This window comes from Plecotus auritus, assembly GCF_963455305.1.
Source record: "Plecotus auritus genome assembly, chromosome: 2".
In the NCBI taxonomy this organism is placed as follows: Eukaryota; Metazoa; Chordata; class Mammalia; order Chiroptera; family Vespertilionidae; genus Plecotus; species Plecotus auritus.
The window spans coordinates 92556358-92578850 of NC_137771.1; the positions used below are offsets into that span (position 1 = coordinate 92556358).

Below are 22493 nucleotides of genomic sequence, written 5' to 3' on the forward strand. Positions count from 1 at the left end.
AATTAAGCCAGTTATATTTTTTCCTTTTATATTAGAATCTTTATGTATATGTTCCTTGCTGGTCTTGGGCTCTTGGTTGTTGTTGGCCTTCATCAACTCCTGGAATCTAGAAAGGTAATTATAGGTGAATGAATCTTCTAGCCATACTTCAGAAGTTGTTACAGTACTAAATTAAGTTCAATCCAGTGACTTCTTGCTTTCACTATGAGTTTATATATTTACAGGTTTGTTGTACCTTTTACTTTAATTATTTACTTATTTATATGTTTGTTTGTTTATTTATTGGTTTGTTGTACCTTTTAAAATAAAACGTGAGGGTGAGACCTTGGATATGTGACTTGGATTTGTTTAGACTTTTCTATACATGTGCAATTAGTGTCCTTAGTCTGTACCCTCCAGAGTGATCTTTACCTTCTTATTGTTATTGTAACTCTAAATTATACTAGAATGCTTGTTTCTTTTGTTTTTAATGCTTTATTTTTGTAAATATATTTGTATTGATTCCAGAGAGGAAGGGAGAGGAAGAGAGAGATAAGAACATTAATGATGAGAGAGAATCATTGACTGGCTGCCTCCTGCACATCCCCAACTGGGGAAACCTGGGCATGTGCCCTTGACTGGAATTGAACCCAGGACCCTTCAGTCCATAGGCTGACACTCTATCCACTGAGCAAAACCAGCTAGGGCCACTTGTTTCTTAAACTCAGACATAAGGTTTCATTTTTCTGTTCACTACACTTTTTCATGAGTATGTTATTTTATCTGTAAGCATGGAAACTTGTATATTTGCTTCAGTACTCTTAACTGTAAGGATAATCCCTAATTAGCAATTAATTGTGGCTTTTCATTTGAAAAATAATGAATTGGATTGTATTCTATCAGTCTAACTTCTGTTTTCTTGTTTGGGTAGTAAAGTGGTGACACTGAGCACATACTGTAATTGTGGTTTCTCTCTCTGGACATGGTAGCTAATTCCACCACTATCTTCATCTCACTCTGCTCCCTAACCCTGCAAAACAAAACAAAACAACTCATATTCCTCTCATGAGAAAGTATAACATGATTTGTGTTAAATATATTACTGTCCACTAGACCCTTGTATTAAAACTAGGGGCCCAATGCACGAATTCATGCACCTTGAAAGGAACTGTGGATCTGCAAGGCTGCTGTGGGCACAGGGGCGGGTCTCGGCCCATCCTCCACACCCCTGCCTGGACCCTCCCGCTGTGCCCCCAGTCCCCTCACTGCTGGCAGCCCTGCTCCCGCCACCACTGCTCCCACGCGCTGATGGCGCCTGCCCCACTTGCACCCACTGACTGCGTGGAGCGATTGGAGCCGGGCACCATCAGCAGGTGCGAGTAGTGGCTGCTGCCCCGATTGCCCCTCAGGAGCAGGAGGAGGTGGAGAAGCCCTTGGGTGATTGGGGCCAGCAGCCGCCGCTTGCACCCCCTGACAGCGCAGAGCGATCGGGACTGGTGCGGGGTGCTGGCAGCAGGTACAGGTGGCAGCTCCAGCACTGCCACTGGGTGCGAGCACTGGGCGGGACTGCAGCACACGGGAGCAAAGAATTTTCAGTAACCATCAGAGGATCACCCTGATGACAGCGACTGGTGCCCCTGCTCACCTCATCCACCATGCTGCCGTGGCCAATGCCCGCCATGTTCCGTGCGCACCCCCTGGTGGTCAGCACACGTCATAGCGACCGGTTGTTCGGTTGTTCCGCCGTTCAGTCTATTTGCATATTAGGGTTTTATATATATAGATTAGCAATAAGTGTTACTAATAAGCACTTGCTCTTTAAAAGAGAAGTACTTAGTGCTTAAATGTTAATTTCCATAACTTTCTTTGCCTCATTTTCATAAGAGTTTTTGATATAAACATGTATATTAGATACAATGGCATCTCTAATTTTTCCCATTTTAATGAAGCCATTTTTTTTTTTAAATTGGCTGTGGTTACCTTTTTGTGTATTCAAAATCTAATTTTTAGACTGTATATTTAATGCTCTTTTAGGTAAATAGGGATTTGGGGGGTATTTTTAAGAGCAGGGCTAAATAGAATTGAATTATTTTCTTACTTTCTGGTAGTTTTGCTGCAAAAACTCTAGGGACAAAGTTTTTGGTTGTTAGCTTAAATGAGATTTTATGTTTTTGTTTTATCTATGCCAACTGTTTTAAGTGTGTTTAACTAACAATGAAGGAACCTGCCTGCATGCATCCTTTCAGTGATTTATCCTGAATTTTGTTGAATTTGGAAATAAATTTATTCTTTAACATTTAATACTCAAAGGGAAAGAAAATCGTATAAGTAGAAAGTCTTGATAACACATGAAGTTTTATAGCATAGGAAAATATCTTTAAAGCCTGAAAATAAATCATTGTTTGAAGATTTATTCCTTTATTATTTATTTTTTATAATTGGTGCTAGACATGATTTTTCCCCTCTGATTAATAAAATCTTGAGTAGGAGTAGGTTTTAAAACTAGAAGAGAACATATTTCTTTATTAAGATAGTTAAGTAGCTTGATAGGTTTCTTTTTAAAGTTACAGTAAACAGTATAATGAAACTCCCTTACAGTACTGTTTTTTTGTTCTCCTAGCGCAAGAGACCTGTACAGAAAGTAGAGATGGGTACAACAAGTCAGAATGATGTTGACATGAGTTGGATTCCTCAGGAAACTTTGAATCAGATCAGTAAGTACTCTTAATAACTTGGCTGGGAACTTTTTCTCTTAAATGGAAATTAAATATTTTAGATTTAACACTAGTGCTTGGTCAGTGCTAATTAACACTTGTCTTTTCCAATACTTGTATAGAATTCAGTATATGTTTAATGAGTGCTTTAAAATTTTATTCTGTATAGTTCTTAATTTAGAAATGCTTCCAAATCTGCAGTTTATATACAAATGTGTAATTCTCTATATTTCTAATCTTTTTCCTGTTTCTTTTCTTTCCTGTTGCTTCAGTGCAAAGTAGAAGAGGTGAGGTGAATAATTTTTTAATGGTGTTTGCTATGTTTTGGGGGTCTACTTTGCAATAAGCTTAATGAGTAATGAAACAGTTTCTTAGAACTAAATTTGTTGGAAGAACTGCTAACTACTAACTACCCAGAATAGTTTGGAAAAATAAAACTAAAATACTGCATGATAGTTTCCCTGACAGATATATTTCAATTTTATTACTACATATGCAGTTATTTAGAATATTAATTTTTATAAAAGAACGTAGAAGTAATAGGGCCCAGCATGCATGGCTCGGTGGTTAACTATGAACCAGGAGGTCACAGTTCGATTCCCTGTCAGGACACATGTCCAGGTTGTGGGCTTAATCCCCAATGTGTGGGGCATGTAGGAGGTAACCAATCAATGATTCTCTCTCATCATTGATGTTTGTATCTCTCTCTTCCTCTCAATAAAAACACATGTAAAAATATCAGTAAGAATATGTTTTTAAAAACAGTAATAGGGCCTCGTAAAAAATAAATAGTACAGAATTGAAAAAGTTGATACCACCTGGATCCACTGATCCCATTTTTCATAAGTAATAGGCACTTATATGTTATTCTAAGTATTTTCTATACATATATCAGCATATATGTCTGTTGACTGTTGGTTTTGTACAAATGGCATTATATTGCACACGCTGTTATACAATCTGAGTTTTCATGCTTTGGGTATCTTTTTGTGATAGTTACTTACATATTTACCTCATTCTTTTAATAACTAGATAGTACTTTATATGAATGTGTCATCACAGATTAAACCTGGTCTGTATGGAAGGATGTTTGTTATTTTGAGTTTTTCAGTCTTAAAATTAAATCTGTAATGAGGAAGCTTGTCATATAGCTAATAAGAGGTGGAGCCAGGATTCAAATGAGTGTGCAATTAAAGGCACTGTGCTACCTAAAGTGGTAGTATTATAAAAGTAAGTGAAGCAGAATTATCAAATAATACTAAGTGCTCATATGTAAGCATTTATTTTTTTAAAAAGCTGTAATGAAGAGTCTTATATTTAAATTTATGCACACCCAAACCTGTATATAATTTTTTTAAGCGTTTGAGGCAAACTGACAATTTTTAAAAATTTTGTGTGTGTTGCAAAATGATTGTCACAGTAAATCTAGTTAACACCTGTCACTACACATAAGTTATATTTTTCTTGTCATGAGAACTTTTAAAACCTACTCTCTTAGCAAGTTTCAAATATACAGTACAGTATTGTCAGCTATAGTCACCATGATATACATTATATCCCATGACTTATTTTATAACTGGAAGGTTGTACTTTTTAAAAAATATATATTTTTACTGATTTCAGAGAGGAAGAGAGAGATAAAAACATCAATGATGAGAGAGAATCATTGATCGGCTATCTCCTGCATGCTCCGTACCAGGGATCAGGCCCGCAAACTGGGGCATGTGCCCTGACCAGGAATTGAACCGTGACCTCCTGGTTCATAGGATGATGCTCAACCACTGAGCTTTGCTGGCCGGGATGGAAGGTTGTACTTTTTGACCCCCTTCACCCATTTCTCCCACTCCCCACAAGGGATAATTACTTAAAAGTAGAATAGTTAGGTCTAAAATTATGTGCATTTTAATTTTTAAGGAACATATCTCACTTACCAAAACATAATGCCAATTTATATTCTCGCCATTGTGCTATATTGTGTGCTTCTCCTCACTTAACATTCTCAAGTATTATTATCAATGTTTTAATCTGTCAATGGTAAAAACAGTATCTTTTTTTTATTACAATTAAGAATGAGGTTTAGCTTCTTTATACATATTTATTTACCACTTAGTATTTCTTTTCCTGTGAATTGACTGTTCAAGTTCTTTCTTGGTTTACAGATTGTTTTCTTTACAAATTTATTTACAAATTGAATTGTTTTCCCAATTATTTGCATATTATTCAGTGAGCTCTCTATTGAAACATAATTACAGCATGGTAGTTGCTTTATAAAAGTGGGTATGAAGTAATAGGAGCACAGGAGGGCCTTCCTCCTGTAGGAGAGTGGAAAAATCATTCACAGAAGGGGTTGACATTTGACGAGAGTTTTGAAAAGTTGGGTGAGAAGATGTCTTCAAGGTTTTATGTGCTATGCTAAGGACTTTTGACTTTTCCTTCTAAGAAAAAAGTAGCCATCAGATACTTTAAAGATGAGAAATAAAAAATTTGTTTTAAAAGAATATGAAAGTTTTGTGGAGGATAGCTAGCAAGCAGAAGCTATTAGAAGATGATTTTTTTTTTTTAAGTAAGAAATCAATAGGGCCTGAGCTAAGGTAGTTAGTGATAGGAGTAAAGGTGAGTAGAAAGGTATTTCAGAAGTGGAGCAGACCTGGCTTTTGGTGACTGTTTGGATGTCTAAGGGAGGAAGCGTGAAAGAGTACTCTGAGCTTAGGCAGCTGGGTGGAAGATGATCCTGTTAATGTTAGGGAATATAGGAAGAGGAACACTAATGCATGGGGAGAGATGAGTTTGGATTAGATCTGTTGAATGTAAAGAGCCCATGGAACTCTCAATATAACATACTTTGAAATTAGAGATATGATGACATCTTCTAGCTATCTTCTATATATATAAAAGGCTAATATGCAAAGTGTCCCCTTGGGAGTTCGACCGGCAGACCGTGAGTTTGATTGCTCGCTATGATGTGCACTGACCACCAGGGGGCGGTGTGAAATGAAGGAAGGCCCCAGCTGGCAGCCAGGGAAGGAAGGCCCTGATCACCTGCCAGGTCTACGGACCTTGATTTAAGAAACATTCAAACCTGTAGGTAATTTTTTTAAGAGTTTGAGCCAAACTGGACAGTATGCCAGGAAGGAAGATCTAAGTGCTCCCAGAATATACAGTTTGCAGTTTCCCTTACACATTTCAAATTAAGGAGGGACCATAAGGAAGATTATTTGAATATGGGAGAAAGCAAGGCAGGGAAATCTCTATGATTTGATTACAGGATAGGTAATAAGATGATGTGCTATTTTGAGGGTGGTTACACTCCTGAGGAGTCTGAAAAGGGGCATTTCAAACGTGCACCAAAAAAACAACAATGGATAGGGCTTACTTAAGGCAAAGATAACCTTTTACTAGGGAAGTTATAGGCTTGAGGCAGGACCTTCCCGGTTAGAAATTTATGATTAGATCATCCTGTAAGAAATTTATGATTAGATCATCCTGTAAGGTTACATTACAGAGCCCCTTTTTTGTCCAAAACACAGTACCTCTAAAATACTTCATTTTGCAAAGAAATGTCATTTTTCGGTCAGAAACAACTGTCATATTTAAAAATTTATTTTAATATATGTAATAACCAGTCCATATTGAAACTTCTTAAATTGTCTCAAAATATCCTTTATAACTTTTTTTTCAATGTAGGATGATACATTGTATCTGGTTGTTATATACCTTTGAGTCCCTTTTAATTTACAGCAGTTCAAGAGATTGGCCACTTGCCTTGTAGAAAAGGGCTTCTCAAACATTGATTGCATACAAATCACTTGAAAATCTTGTTATGATTCAGGTTTGGATTCAGCTGCTCTAGGGTGAGGCTGAAGTATTGGTGTTTCTAACAAGCTCTCATGTGACCCATTGATCACATTCATCCTATGTAATAAAAGCCTAATATGCTAAGTGTCCAGTTGGCTGGTTGGCCGTTCAACCAATCAAAGCGTAATATGCTAATGATATGCTAAGGCCACTCAACCACTTGCTATGATGTGCACTGACCACCCGGGGGCAGGTGCTCCGACTGGTAGGTTAGCTGGCTGCTGGGGGCCGGAAGATTGGGACTGAAAGAGATGGGCCAGACACGCCCTGGAGCCCTCATGCAGTCCCTCTCCAGCTGGCCAACCTCCTGTGTCCTTCCCCGGCTCCGATTATGCACTGGTGGGGTCCCTCAGCCTGGACTCTGCCCTCTCACATTCAGCCTGGCGGTGGAACGACCAGTCGCTATGACATGCACTGACCACCAGGGGGCAGATGCACAACGCAGGAGCTGCCCCCTGGTGGTCAGTGCACTCTCACAGGGGAAGCACTGCTCAGCCAGAAGCTGGGGTCGCAGCTGGCAAGTGCAGTGGCAGTGGCAGTGGCGGGAGCCTCTCCTGCATCCGTGGCAGTTGGACATCCCCCAAGGGCTCCCAGACTGCAAGACGGCGCAGGCCGGAATGAGGAGGACATTCCACCCCCCCCATGCACGAATTTCGTGCACTGGGCCTCTAGTTGAGTAATAAGGCTCTAAAAAGGCCCACCCTCCAGATTTGCCAGATTGTTTTTTTCCTGGTGTCTTTATCTAAACTTTATTTAATCTGGAAGATAAATCTATAGGCTTGGTTAGACTTCTTTCTGGCTAATAGCATACTAAAGCAATTTTCACCTTTTTCATCTCATGACACACATAAACTAATTAATTACTAAACTTCTGCGACATACCAAAAAATACTTTTTTGCCAATCTGACAAAATACATAGGTATAATTTTGATTCATTCACACTGGGTGGCAATTGTTTTGTTGGCTGTTGTCATTTGTTTATTTGACAACTAAAGGAAAAGAGGTCAGTGCCCCTGACTAAATAGTCAGGTATTGCATGTTTTAAAAATTCTTGCATCACTCCAGTTGAAAATCACTGGCATACATCATAGCTCATGAGTACTTCTGCATCACATCAAGTAACATGTGCCATCATTAGTAATGATAACTTGAGCACTAAATGGTTGAAGGTGAGGTGTTTCTGCTTTCAGCCTAGATGTTATTGTGGGGTGTCACTTTGGCATCACACAGATTTCCAATTCTCTAAACATTCACCAGTTGATAATCCTCTCATGAATCAATGTGCCAGAGGTGGTTATGATTTTCAATGGAAATTTCTTTGACTTTTTACTTACTGTCATTCTTTTTTAAAGTACATAGAGCTTTCCCTAATCAACTGAAACTGTTTTAGTTACCCTAAAACAGTTCCTACTGAAAAAGGATAAATGCTAAATTAAATTCTCCCCTTTATTCTCTAATTTTCAAAGTAAAGAGGCACCCAAATGGTGACAAATGAGCTTTTTTCTAATTTTCTCCTTTGTTTTTTTATCATCTCTAAATTCAGATTTTCATAGAATTGCTGTGTTAACTGTATTCTTTTTTAAAATCCTGACCCAAGGATATTTTTAAAATTGATTTCTAAAAAGAGAGAGAAAGTGGGGGGAGGAGGAGGAGAGAGAGACACACACACATGGACATGAGAGAGAGGAAAATATCAACGTGAGAGAGACACATAAATCAGTTGCCTCCCCCACACGCCCTTACCAGGACTTGGGAACCTGCAATCAAGGTATGTGCCCTTGACTGGAAATTGTACCCAAGACCCTTTGGTCCACAGGCTGGCACTCTAACCACTGAGCACACTGGCCAGAACAACTATATTCTTTTTGATGCTCAAATTGTTAGTTTTGGCTTATGGCTGCCTTTTTGAATTGCCTCTATACTTAGCCTTTTGATCTTTTAATGATCCCTTACTAGCCAGCGCAACAAGATAATCTAAACTTTGGTATCTTCTCTGCTCTAAGCACGGAGCTAGTCATGATTCTGTTTTTCCAAGGACCACTGGATGATACTAGAAATGGCATTCATACTGGGTGACATTGTTTCTAGGCCCATTCTGTGAACTGAGAGAGAAAATACATATTTTTCAAATCAACTGTATATTGATACTAGAGGCCCGGTGCACAAAATTCATGCACGGGGTTGGCGGGGAGGTCCCTCAGCCCGGCCTGCACCCTCTTGCAATCTGGGACATCCCTCTTGCAATCCAGGACATCCCTCTCGCAATCCGGGACATCCCTCTCGCAATCCGAGATCGCTGGCTTCTAACCGCTCGCCTGCCTGATGCCCCTAACTGCTCGCCTGCATGTCTGATCGCCCCTAACCGCCTCTGCCTCAGCCCCAGCCCCAGCCTCCACACACAGGACCCAGGCTTCCCTCCTCCAGCCGGCCGCAGGCAACCGGTACCCGGGCTTCCCTCCCTCTGGCCGGCTGCAGGCACCCGGGACTGCGGCCGTGGGCAGCTAGCTTCCCTTCCCTGCCTATTACCCTTTTATTAGTATAGATTTTCAATTCAACTATAACAGTATTTTTATATGCTTGTTTTTTTTCTCTTGTACTTGATTCTTTACAGCAGTAGTTCTTAAACTGCACATTCATCAGAATCACCTAGACTGCTTGTTATAACTTGATGAGCCCCACCCCTAGAGTTTCCAATTGAGTAGGTCTTAGGTAAGACCTAAGAATTTGCATATCTAAGTTCTTAGGTGATTTTTGAGGCTGCTGGTCCAGACCACATTTTGAGAACCACTGTCTTAGAACATGGTTTTCTTAGAGTAAAGGAGTTGAGCCAAATTGCAGTTAATTTAGGAAAAAATAGCCATTTCTTACTTTTTTTTTAAATATATATATTTTTTGCTTTAGAGCAGGCGGAGAGAAAGAGGGAGACATTGATTAGCTGCCTCCTGCATACCCGCTACTGGGAATCAAGTCTAGGCATGTGCCTTGACCCAAAATTGAACCTGATACCTTTTGGTACATGGGAGGACCCTCAACCAACTGAACCACACTGGCCAAGGCAAAATAGTCATTTCTTCTGAAAATAGGACATGTACTTTGCATATTTGAGGATAGAATGGAAAAAAACAAAAGAGAATTTGAAGGTCATGGAGCAGGAGGTCTGTCTGGAAGGTGCCTCAAGCTTTGAGGAATTACTTTTAGAAAGAGGGGTGGTATAAAGAGTAGGACATATAAGAGGCCAATATTTAACTTGGCAGGAGCTTTTACTCATCTATCTCACTCATGAGAATGTAAACGAAGGAAGGGTACTTTGGAACAATTTTAATTCATTGCTAATGAGTTTTTTTTTGATTTGTTACTAATAAGTTTCACTAAAATTTTGCCTTTGTCATCTAAAAATGAAAAGGGTTGCAGGGAGATATGATTTCACTACAGTTAATTTCTAAGTTTTTTTAGGGTTTGGGGTGGTGATGGTAAGTGGGTGGTTGGGCTGAAAAGCATCATTATACACATTGTTCTTTGCTGAAATAAAATGCCGCTCTCTGAGTTGAGATATTTGGAGCCATTTTTCCAAAAGCTTGGTGACTCCAGAATGCCCTTACTCTGTTTCTCATTTGCCTGCTTCCTAATTTTGATGTGCTACACAGGCAGGTGATGAAGGCTTGTTCTATGCATTCCCGTATTTAAAAACCTGCTGCAGGTGTTTGAAATTGTTGGAAGTCAGTGATCTGTTTAGTAACAGCAGTATTCACACAGATGGCTATTAGATTCTAAAGTACTTTTTGAATACTCAAAAATTATATTCAGCATATTGTTTAGTTTTTTAATTATTTGGAAATTGGTCAACTGTGTAAAAGCAGTAGTTCTTAGTCTAATCTTTTTGAAAATCTGATGAAAGTTGTAGGCTATCTTCATCAGAAAAATGCTTCTATGCTCAGTTTTAGATAAGTTGAACCCCTTAAATAACATTACTAACTTATCTAATAAATGTGGGTTTTATGTGACATGTAAACTTAGTCTTAATATTTGAATCATTAACACTTAAGCAGATTTTTTAAAACGATTTTTAGTTTCTAAATATGCTTAATAAAAATCTATTACGTATTTTTGAAATATAGGCATGGTCTAGTAATTTTGGAAAATAAAAATTAATATCTTTTAGGCACATTATATTTTTTATACCATTGTTCATGAAATGCTTACAAATGAACCCCATACTTTGGTGAAAACATCTTTTTCCAGCCCTTCATTTTTTAAAAAAACTGGAAAAATAATTACTTATTCCACAAAGAGAGCTTATCTTCCTAATTTGAAAAGTGCTCCTACAAAATAAGAAGCCACAATGGTCAGAGAGAATTAAGCACTTACTTTTTTAAAGAAACTTAAAGATGACTCTTACTGAAAGTAGAAGAAACTCACTACCAATTTATTTATTTATTTTTTTTAATATACTTTATTGATTTTTTACAGAGAGGAAGGGAGAGGGATAGAGAGTCAGAAATATCGATAAGAGAGAAACATCGATCAGCTGCCTCCTGCACACTCCCCACTGGGGATGTGCCCGCAACCAAGGTACATGCCCTTGACCAGAATCGAACCTGGGACCTTTCAGTCCGCAAGCCGACGCTCTATCCACTGAGCCAAACCAGTCAGGGCTATTTTTTGTTTGATAGTCCCCACAAAGACTCTTAACATAAGATATAAAGAGAAAAAAGGAAAAGCATAATGTTTACCAGTATGTGTGTAGGATGGTCTTAGTATTGATATACTATCTTAATTTCCTACTGCTTATTCCAGGTAATTCTATGAAATTGCCAACATTATGCCAACTGCATGGCTGCATTTGTAAATACTGTCTTTAATTTTGTAACCAATGTAAATATTTTTGAGCTGTAAATTTCATACATTTTACTTAAGCACGCATAATCATGTTAAATTGTAGAATTCAAGATTTTGCATGGTGGCTCCTACGTTACAGTAACTAAGATTGTATCTTTTCCCACCCTAATTGCAAAAGTTTTGTTTTAATTCAGTTAGCTCTTGAAGGATTGATTATTTTGAAGGTTAGTTAAAATACCTAAAGTAGGTAAGAGGCATTTATTACTAGATGGCATATTTTTGCATGTATGTTTGTTTTTTGAGCTTAAGGGAAGCTTATTGTAAAGTTGAAGGGAAATCCTTTTTTTAAACGTCTTTTGAATCTAGCATATCTATAATAGGTAAATTCAAACTTTCTCTTTTCTTGCAGATAAAGCTTCACCAAGAAGGTTGCCCAGGAAGCGGGCACAGAAGAGATCAGTGGGATCTGATGAGTAAATGTTCCTTTGTGCAACAATTCAGTCTTTACTTAACCTGCCCTAATGTTTTTCGGCCTGATGGGAATTAGTGCAGAGAAGCCATATCACCATAGAAGGCAACTACTACTTATGTGTGGACTGAGCAATCAGAGTCTGTGGCGATAATATTTTTGAACGTGCACTGCATTCATTTTTCTAAAGTAACAAATTTGTTTTTTTAACCATTAAAATCTCTGTGTGTGTGTGTGTGTGTGTGTGTGTGTGTGTGTAAGTGAGCAGTTGGTCTTACCAGAATCATCGTTGAACTCCCTGAAGCATGCCTTTAGAATACTGAATATATCAATTGCCTTTCTTGTTGACATTTTTGATATTTTCTCCCCAAAGTCCATATTTATCCACTATTATTATAGATATCCTACATTGGACTGTTTAAAGAAAATAATTTGTTTTGTCCTTAGAATCCCAATTGATAGAACAAATTAGCATTTGGTTGTCATCATTGCTGTTTTACAACTAGTATTCTAAAGGCACAAGCAGGAGCAGCTGCTTTTTAGCAGTAGAGTTGTTTTGGTATTTTGCTGCTGTTTACTATAATATGCACCTTCAGAACACTTCCCAAATGAGTTCAAGGGATCTCTAGCAACAAAATTGCGAAACATGAAAATTCTGCTGATTTTGGTATATAAAATCCACCCCACTCTCTTTTTTTATCAAAAAGAAATGGTGTCCTTGTGGAAACTGAGTTGTTGTGTTGACCATTATTGTTCTATTTCTTACCCAAGAGATAGCTTTGGAATGATTTTAGACCTACTTAGTTATTTTTTGAAGAGATCATTTGTCTCTCCTTAGTAGAAATATTTTACTTAAGAAAAGTTGCTTTGACTACAGACTAAGCAAAAGGCCAGTTTATAAGGGCAGAGATATATTCCAATTCTAATTTAAGAAAATTTAGTTAGGTAATTTTTAGATGGTTAATCAATTGTTTTTTATCTAATCTTTTGGGGATTTTGGTTGGTGATATAACCTTTTTTTTTTAGTTCATCTGAAGAATTCCAAACTTTTAAGCACTCAATATCTAAAAACCAAAATTAAATCGGACTTCATAAAATTCACTTAGAGAGTTACTCTTGCCCTAGGTATTAAATTAAGTTTGGCATTATTGTCAGACTGGATAAAGGGTAAAGTATAATAGAATGAACAAATAAGAAGCTTTTCCCCTCTATCTTTAAGCCATATTCTTCCATGTATATTTTGTAAGGAAATGGTATGTGAAATTTTAGTGGCTGTTCAATTCCTGATTGTCTTCATTATAATGAACTGACCAGTCCCCACCTATACCCATGCCCACACAAAACAATGAAGAGACAAAACACACACAAAACCTTTCCAAGTTGTTTTAAGTATTTAAACATCGGAGCCAAAGTCAATGACGAAATAGAAGTCATTGCATAGTTATTAATCACATTGCAAGTAGGGGTGAAGGTGTCACATTATTTGTGTTGGCATTGCTGCACTATAAACTTCTATACCTATAATATAAAGTGTTTTGAGTTTTTAATTGGGCTGAATAATCAGTTTATTTTGAAAAAACTCTGTGAACGCTAAGAGACTGCATGGTTTTTTTTTTGTTAAATGTAATAAGGAGGCCCTTCCACCTTCTCAAGGAATGTATTCCCAGATATTTTTGTGAGTGTCCCAAGTTTGTGAAACTACTAGAACATAATGCAGTGAGGTGTGATTACAGAATTTAAATGACCTCTAGAGAATTTTATCAACAACCTGGTATTGCCGAGACAGTGGCAAAGCCACACTGACTGCCAGGTGCCACCCCTTCTAACCTCTAAGTAATTTGCCTTACATACTAGCCTCTCCATTTCTGAGGTTCAAGTTTGTGCCTCAGAAATTATTTGTCATGTTTTATTTTTTTAGCATAGGAACACTTGAAAACTCAGGTGCTGGGGGGTCTTCTCTAGTATCAGTAAGTGTTTAGCAGGAACTAACTCTGTAATAAATGGAATTCAATTCCACACATGGTTTGTTCAAGCACACTTAATAAGTAGTCTGTTTTTTAAATGTAAATATTTGGATGAAGTTTTTGTTTGTTTTGAAATATTCATTTGCTACATTAACCATGGTTTCAGAATTTACCATTTGAACAATGGTTTCAAAATCTGTAAAATGAACTAAGAATCTTGTGTATTAATTCAGATATGTGAGAATATGTGTTTATAAAGCGTGGATCTTGCTTTGGTTGTATAGCTTCATCATTCATTTCATGGATATCAATAGCAAATGACTTTTAAAACTATTCCTGCCCTCTAAGTTGTTGGAGTGGGGAAGGGAAATGGGACCTCCCAGGTAGAAACCTGAGGAAAACAGAAATCACAAGGAAAGGAGCCTTGACTTGATTTTAGTGATGTTTTTAATTTAATTTAATTTATTTTTATTTTTTTAAAATATATTTTATTGATTCTCTACAGAGAGGAAGGGAGAGGGATAGAGAGTTAGAAACATCAATCAGCTGCCCCCTGCACACCCCACAGTGGGGATGTGCCCACAACCAAGGTACATGCCCCCGACCGGAATCGAACCTGGGACCCCTTAGTCCGACACTCTATCCACTGAGCCAAACCAGTCAGGGCTGATGTTTTTAATTTTAAATAAGTTTCAGATCATAGTGACTTTGATAGGAAAAGACAAATTTAGATCTTAAATATATATTTAAAAGCCACTGCCATAAAGGTGTATTTGCAATGCATCAGCCTGTAATTGTATTTTGGCTCTGTTTGGGAGAAGTAAGTGGTGGTAATGTGATGTCAAAACTTGGATTTAATGACTTGAGTTATTTTGGAGCTACAGTAGTAGATAAATGTAATATAATATGCAAGGCTCTTAAAGCATTTATCTTTTGTGATACAATGATATCCATACCCTTGGTATGAAGGAAAATTTACTTGTTTAGTGCATTTAAATAATGTGATTTTTCTTTTTTTAACCATGAACTCAGCACTACGCATCATCTCTGACCAAGGTTTTGATAGGTTACACCCTTGATTTTTCAGTATTTCAGTTTCAAAATTAGATGTTAGGTTAAATTTTAAAACACTTTCTGCTCTAGCCATTTGCTCAGTGGATAGAGCATCTGCCTGTGGGCTAAAGGGTCCTGGGTTCAATTCTGGTCAAGGGCATGTACCTCGGTTGCAGGCTCCTCCCTGGCTGGGCCCTCCTTGGGACTTGTGCAGGAGGCATCCAATTAATGTGTTTATCTCACATTGATATTTTTCTCTGTCTTTCCCTCTCTCTTCCACTCTTTCCAAAAATCAATGGGAAAATATCCTCGGATGAGGATTAAAAAACAACAAAAATACTTCCTTATACACTTGAAATAATTAACCACAGTTTGGGAGAGCATCATTTATAGTTGTAAAATTAATAAATTTGTTCTGATTTTATTAAATAACTAGAGGCCTGGTGCACAAATTCGTGCACAGGTGGAGTCCGGCCAGCCTGCCCTGATGGGGGTCCATTGGGCTGGGCCAGTGGGGGGGAGGGGCCTCAGGTGGTTGGCCGGCTGGCCCCGCCACCTGATCGGGGCCCAGATCAGGCTGGTTGGCTGCCACAGTGTGTGTCATAACCACCAGTTCTGGTCGTTCCACCATTCTGGTCACTGGGCTTTTATATATAGAGATATCCTACTTTGAATTAGATCTCCAGTTTAGTGAGGAGCAAGGTGACACATATGCAAGACCCTTCTTACTAGTATAAGTGAAAGGTTAGGTTTTGTTAAGCTTCTCTCTAGAACATCATTAGAGGACATTAGGAGAGGCTAACAAGACATAAGAACTAACTTGCAAAGATCTAAGTAGTATTTGCATGATTTTGTCCTTTTTTCATTTAATCAAAAACCTAGACTTTTACAGTAACTAATTATATACCTGAAGCTCTGAAGCACTTTTTTTTTTTTTTTTTTTTTAGGGATTATTGAGCAATACAGTGCTAAGGTATGGGTACCGTTTAGCTGCCTTTTTTTTAAGACAGAAAGGAGCTCATTTATTAAACATCAGCCATGCATTGTTTTCTGTTGGGACTTTCATTCATCTCATAAACCTTCACAACAATTCACTGAAGCAAACTGATAACTGTTCTCATTTTACAGGTGGAAAAATCAAAATCTGAGTTTGAGTAGCTTGCTCGAGGTTACACATTGAATATGGATTCAGAGCTGTCTTATTCTAAAACACACGTTCTTTCCCCTGTACTGTGATTCAGAAGGAAATTTTATAAAACCAAGCATTTGGGCAGCTTACAAATGCTTGGTTTTCCAGAGTCCAGCAATAAGTTCAGATAACCCCAGTGTGGAATATACTATATATACACACTTGCTGTACTGTACAGTAGTGCACGAGTGCCACTCAACTCCAGAACACAAACCCCGGAGTCTTCTGAGCTGTTATAAATTGATTTGTCTGTTAATGTTGTGGTATGTACATATAATTTTTTTGAATTTGATACTGCATTTTATATGATAATTTAGTTATCCACATATGCCCTACTTAATCTCTGACAATGACATCTCTTTAAATGTCCCCTTGATTTAAAGAAATGGCCTTTAAAAACATTTTCATCAAAATAGATTTTCTAGTTTGATTGTATTTTCAAGTTGTAAAGGGTTTGAAAGGTACATCTTCATGTTAGAGATGAGAGGGAAGTAAGTATTTGTTGGGTTATACAACCAGCTAATTATAGAACTGGGATTACAGGTTAAGTTCATATATCACAACCAAAGATGATTTGACTCGGGCTTTTCTTATGCTCCTGCTGTTCCTTATGTAGATTTCTGTTTGTTACCCATTTCAACCTATCATCTTGTTGACATGTCTATCTCCTGCTGGGCTGTGAGCTTATATCTTGTTTGCTTTTTATTCCCAGGTTCTAGTTCATGATTTTCAGGTGGAAACCTATCGTAAGGTGTTCAAAGAAATAAGAAAATGTGGGCCAAATTTTCACAAGCCATATTTCCATGGCATTGTGTTCAGAAATACTCCTGGTGATAATCCAGTCTCATTGGTAGTTCTGTGAGGTTGCATAGAGAGGTGATGTAGTATGCCAGCTTGGGGATTAGGATGTAGTCAGCCCTGGCCTCTAACCAACAGTGACCTTCAGAAGGCAGCTCATCTCTAGAGTTTTGATGTGTGCTTGTAAAATTGAGAGACAAATGAAGTGTCAGTTCCAAATTGACTCTGTTACCTACAATGTTAATACAATGTTAAGTGATTCTTCCTTAAATCTAGTTTACTCAGAAGAAAAAAAAATGAACTAAGGTATAGAATGGACTCATGTCAGTCTTCCTGGGCTCAAAGTCCCAGCTCCCTCCTCTTAGTTGGAGGCGAATAACCTCTCTGGGCTTCAGTTTTGTTGCTTAGCACATTGCCCATTGCAAAGGAAGCCTTGTGAGTGAAGGCTGCTGCTGTTGTGGGCGCTGGGTTGTCACAGCATTCTGTGAAGGTGGGAAGGGAAGGAAGTGCATATGGTACTTTATGGACTTAGATGTGGAGTGATAGTTAAATTCTATTGCGTAGAAAAATTACAGTAAACAGCATTATTTTTTAAACTACAGAGTAAAAGTCTTAAGATGAACATGAAACGTAGGTAGTTCTGTGGTCTTAATAATGAACAGAGTAATAAGACTGCCAAGGGGAGTTCTTGTAATCTGTTGGAATCTACATATCCAATTGAGAATTACCTTTTTCAGACACTTGGAGAGGCTACGTGTTTCCCAGCATTTCCATTTTTGGAACTTAGAATTTCTTTATGATTTATACTCTAAGCCACTTAATAAACAAAAAAAGACATACTGTTTTTCAGAATCTGTGTAGTCACATTGTCAAAATAGGTGCTCCAGCTCTAAGGGCATTATAGAAAGCAGTGTGAGAAATATTTTAAACAGAAATAGTGTTTGGATTGAGCTGATGATGTATATCAGGCCTCTGCTCTACTCTTCCAAATGCATTCTCATTCAGTCCTCACAACTTCTGCTCTGCTCTTCTGCATGCATTCTCATTCAGTCCTCACACCTACCTTAGGCAACACCTTATCCATGATGAAACAGCCTCCAGGAGACCAGAGATACCCACACTGTAGGTTTGGTGCATTGCCTTCTCCACCTTAGTTTGAAAAAGGTATATGTACACTTCGTTTGGGAGCACATTCACATTAACGCACAAAATATACTTACCTGTGTTCTAGTTGCATCATTTGGGATTTGCTTGATTATTTTCTCTGAGGTAGACATCTACCTGGCACTGCTCAAAGTCAAGCTACATTTATAAATACTCAACAGTGGCTCTTTTGAAAGGATCTGTTGCCATCACCCTCCGCACAAGATTTAAACCAGTGTTCCTCAGTACATGTGAGACTAGGACTTCTCTTCCCTTGAACTCCCCTGGGTTTATTATTAGAGTCGTATGTATTATAAGGTCTTGCATTTAATATTTCATACTGTTCATAATTGTTAACTTTTCATGGCTAAAAGTACTATTATGTATGTGTAAATTTGTCCATAAAAGCTGATGGAACTGTCCACTAAAGGGAAAGTAAATCTAGATGGGCTGTAGACGCTGGTCCTGAAGATGTCTTTGAGAACAGTGGCTGCAGGATCACTCCGAGTGGTGGTATGAAATTGGTTTCACTTGTCTTTGACCTTAGTTGAACCCACCTGGATAACACTTACCTGGTTTACACTAAAGCCCCCTGCCTAGAGTTACTCTCATTTCAGAAACCACTACAGTGGCTTTTCACATGTGGCGACAGGGCTGGTTTTAAGGAGATATCCTGTACATGTGGGGTCTTGGTCATGTCTGCACAGTGAAGACAGTGCTAATTACTGTCTACACAAGTGTTCACCACTCTCACTGACTCTTACTGTCACCAGGTCCTATCTTCCCGGTTCTTGAGAGACTTGACCTTCAGTTGTGCACCTCCTTGCCTATCACCCTCTCATCTCTGGCTGCTTTCCTGCTGTTGTGTCCACCTTTACAAAAACCTTCCTTTCTTGAATCTTTTGCATGATTCTCTTGCCCCTGTTTTTCTGTTTTGTTTCCCTCTTTGTAAAAATATATCCTAAGCAATTGGTTTCCTTTTCCTCTCCAGGCTTTCAATCTTTTAAATTTCCTTCAATTTAGCTCCTGTCCCCCAAAACATTATCTTGGGATCTCATGGCTCCCTAATAGCCAGCCTTCTTTAGTCTCAATTCTTCAGCCTCAACTTGTGCACATAACCCAGGGACCACCACCCTCCAAATTCCCCTTAGCTTCTATGACCTGCTCTTACGAAACTCCTCTCTTTTCTGACTAACCCAACTCAGGCTTCCTCCCGCTCTGTACTAGCCTTGCCAGAGTTCTCATGGTGGTCATCATGGCTTCATCTGTTAACTGTATTTCCTCAGTCCTAAAGTTTGAGACCTAAAGTACTGTCTTAGTGTCATTCTGTATGCGATTTATTTTCACTTAAATTTTCTGTTGTAACCCCAAACCATCAAATCACAGATGCTTATTTCCCTCCATAAACCTCCCCAGTCTAACTTCTTGCATTCTTCAGTAACATGGCTCCTATTTATCCCACATTGAATCTTAAAGAGCCCCAAGTATGATGACTTACCTGTAAGTATTTAATAAATACTTTCTAATTTTTAGCTCTGCTATGAATTAGATTTCAGTTCTTGCCACTTCAAAATCTAACAATTTAAGAACTTAAAAAACCCCAAAATCATTCAGTATAGGCAAAATACCTCTGGTTCAAAATTTATCTTTTTACATAAAAATTTTCCCAAAATCTTGGATTTGCTGTTTTAATTCTAATGCTTGAACACTTGAAATGTGATCTCTAACAGTGTGTGTGTGTGTGTGTGTGTGTGTGTGTGTGTGTGTGTGTGTGTTGTTTTTTTATTGATTTGGGAGAGGGTGAGGAAGCGAGAAATAGAAACATCAATGATGAGAGAGAATCATTGATTGGCTGCCTCCTGCATGCCCCCTACTGGGGATCGAGCCCGAAACCTGGCCAGGTGCCCTGATCAGGAATTGAACCGTGATCTCCTGGTTCATAGGTTAATACTCAACCACTGAGCCACGCCAGCGGGGCATGATCTCTAGATGTGTGTTTTAATCCAGTTGCTTATGACAGAACTTGCTCCTGCAGTGTGAGGTTTAGCTGTTGACTGTCTGAGAATGTCATCTGGCTATCTTTTAGGACTTTGTGAAAGGAGGGCTGTGAGTCCATAAAAATCTTGTGCAGCTTTGAGAAGTATCCCTGCTCTAGAAGTATCTGGGAATCACAGCCTTTCCTGTTTGGTAAACTCGTCACTGACCTGCCACTTAAAACTGGTCTGCTGTCCTGTCAAATGCATCTTTCTTACATATCCCTTAACGAAGGACAGTCTTCAAAGTACTTGTGTGCAATACAAAATGTTTCCTAAGTGTCAACACATGTTACTGCTAGGTCTTTTTTTTTTTTTTCCCTGCTTCTTAAAGATGAGAAGCACAAAGGAAATCTAAAATATTAAGCAAAAAATAAAACAGAAACTAAAAGTTAATTTGGGTATTCAACTTCCTAATAGTTAACAATTTTCCCATGGAATTTGTAAAAAGCTTCACACATTCTCTGCATGTAAAATTTGGGTATTAAGTAACAGTCTTGTTTTAGAATAAAGATACTTTAGGATGAGTTTGCATTGTTCTTTGGCTGGCAGCTAATTGACATCAGATGATGCTCATTAGACACCCCCACCCTCCCATCCCCGTACTGAGAGTTTGGGTTCCCAGTAAATGTGGAGACTGCATACTCTGACCATTTAGAAATTTGTAAGTGAGCAGAGATGGACCTTGGACTTAATTTTCTCGTCTGTTTGTCAGTGAGTCAGTAGTGCCTAGACTTTCCTTCTTTTCAAGGTTTTATTGAAAGTGGTAGAACTGAACTGGAAAAAGTAACTTGATTAGGGGCTGTGCCAGCCGGAGAGTTGTCTCTAACTGTGTAATGTTAGAGACCAGCATTGAAATATCTTCTCTATGTGCTTAAAATGCTGAGTATTAAGTAAATTTGAGATTTGCCCAAGATCTGAAAGGACATATACAAAATGCTAAAGCAGTTTTTGTAGCAAGGTGGTGGATTGTTTTCCATTTCAAAATGTTTGTAATGTACGTATATTTTATAACAGAAGAAATAAATATAAATGTTAAATTTGCCTGAGCCTTTTACGGTGATAATCACAGGGCTGTGGGCAACTTTTCTGTAGCCCCAAAAGAAAATGAGCCCTTTTTAAAACTTGAGTGTATAGCCACTTTACATATTCAAAGAAAATCAAAGTAGAGTGTTACTGGAAAATGCTTGAAATTATTTCTCCTTTCAAGGAGCCCAAGCTTCCCATCTGTTACTTTTTAAAATTAGTAAGCCACCTGTAGCCACTGCTGGCTGGGAACTCTTCCCCTGGCCTCCTGTTCACTTGGGTGAACATGGAGTCTCCACCATCACCTGTAGGTCCTCCAGAATCTGGTCCTTACCTGCCTCTGGCCCTCTGCTTCCCTCTGGCCTGGCCATGTCAGTAAGTCCCTCAGCCCCCACATCATCCCTTGCCCATTCATTAGCCTTCCCTGACCTGCTTCCCTCATTGAAGGCAAGCACCTGCATCACAGCACCCTGTCTATTGTCCTTATACTCTTACCACTGCCTGAAACTTCCTTATCCTTTCCTTACCTGTCACACTCTGGAAATGTAAGCTTCATAACAGCAAGAATTCAGTCTTTGTCACCAGATCACCAAGTCTAAAAATACATGGCACATGGTAGATGGTTAAAAAATATGAATTATTTAATTATCACAACCATACAGTGAATTGGATACACAGACCCATTTTGCAGATGAGGAAGTTAAATACCCAAGTTAAATAACTAAAAGTCACTCTAATTATTAAGTGGCAAATTTGAGGTTGGAACACAGACCCGTATGTCCAGAGCCTTCATGTGATACTAGTGCTGCCTCATAGTATGGAAGGCCTGGGGTTGAATTGCCATCTCTGCCGTAGGCACAACCTTCCAGGCCCATTCAGGGGCTGCACCTTAGGAATGAGCGGCTGCAATGGCCCCTTGGCTATACATTGCAGCTCCACCAGGAAGTGCTTACCAGAAGGAAACAGGAACCCACCTAGGAGGTGGTCTGGAGCTGCTGTGAGTGTGGTGCATGTGCATCCCTTAGGTGAGTTCTAGAAAAGGAACACAATAGGGAAAGCACAGCCAGAGCTTCAAAATGAAAAGTTTCTGAAGTGTAAGTGAACTGTAAGCTTAAATATTTTTCTCTTAAATTCACAATGACAAGCTTAGTGAATGATACCAAGTTGAAATAATTAAGCTCATTTTCATAATTTTAAATCTAATATTACTCCTCTGCAAGAATTCAAGTGATACTAAGGCATTCTAAAAGCATAACCATTACTCCCAAGCTCCCCTGATACCTGTCAGCATGGATGTGTTTTGGTGACCCCTGCTGCTCATGAGTGGTACAGCAGTGAACAACCCATTCCCAGGGCTGCCGGTTGGCATTGCCAGAAAGGTGCCAAAGGATTGGGAAGATAAGTCTGTTAGGAAATGTTCACTTCTAAAGCAA

General features: G+C 38.6%; 1 protein-coding gene across 9 annotated transcripts in view; it reads left to right on the forward strand.

Moving 5' to 3' along the window:
- SSR1 (signal sequence receptor subunit 1) overlaps positions 1 to 22493 on the forward strand; it is a 39147-nt gene that overhangs the window by 11103 nt on the left and 5551 nt on the right. The window contains exons 6-10 of one of the 9 annotated variants that reach the window (XM_080657335.1): positions 36 to 114; positions 2600 to 2693; positions 2966 to 2980; positions 11795 to 11858; positions 15819 to 15844. In XM_080657335.1, the coding sequence (XP_080513461.1) occupies positions 36 to 114; positions 2600 to 2693; positions 2966 to 2980; positions 11795 to 11858; positions 15819 to 15828 (262 nt within the window). In that variant the 3' untranslated portion in view covers positions 15829 to 15844. Of the gene's footprint in view, positions 1 to 35; positions 115 to 2599; positions 2694 to 2965; positions 2986 to 11794; positions 14090 to 15818; positions 15845 to 22493 lie in introns of those variants that run through there. The other 8 variants (XR_013959993.1, XM_080657337.1, XM_080657336.1 and 5 more) reach the window with 8 other exon arrangements.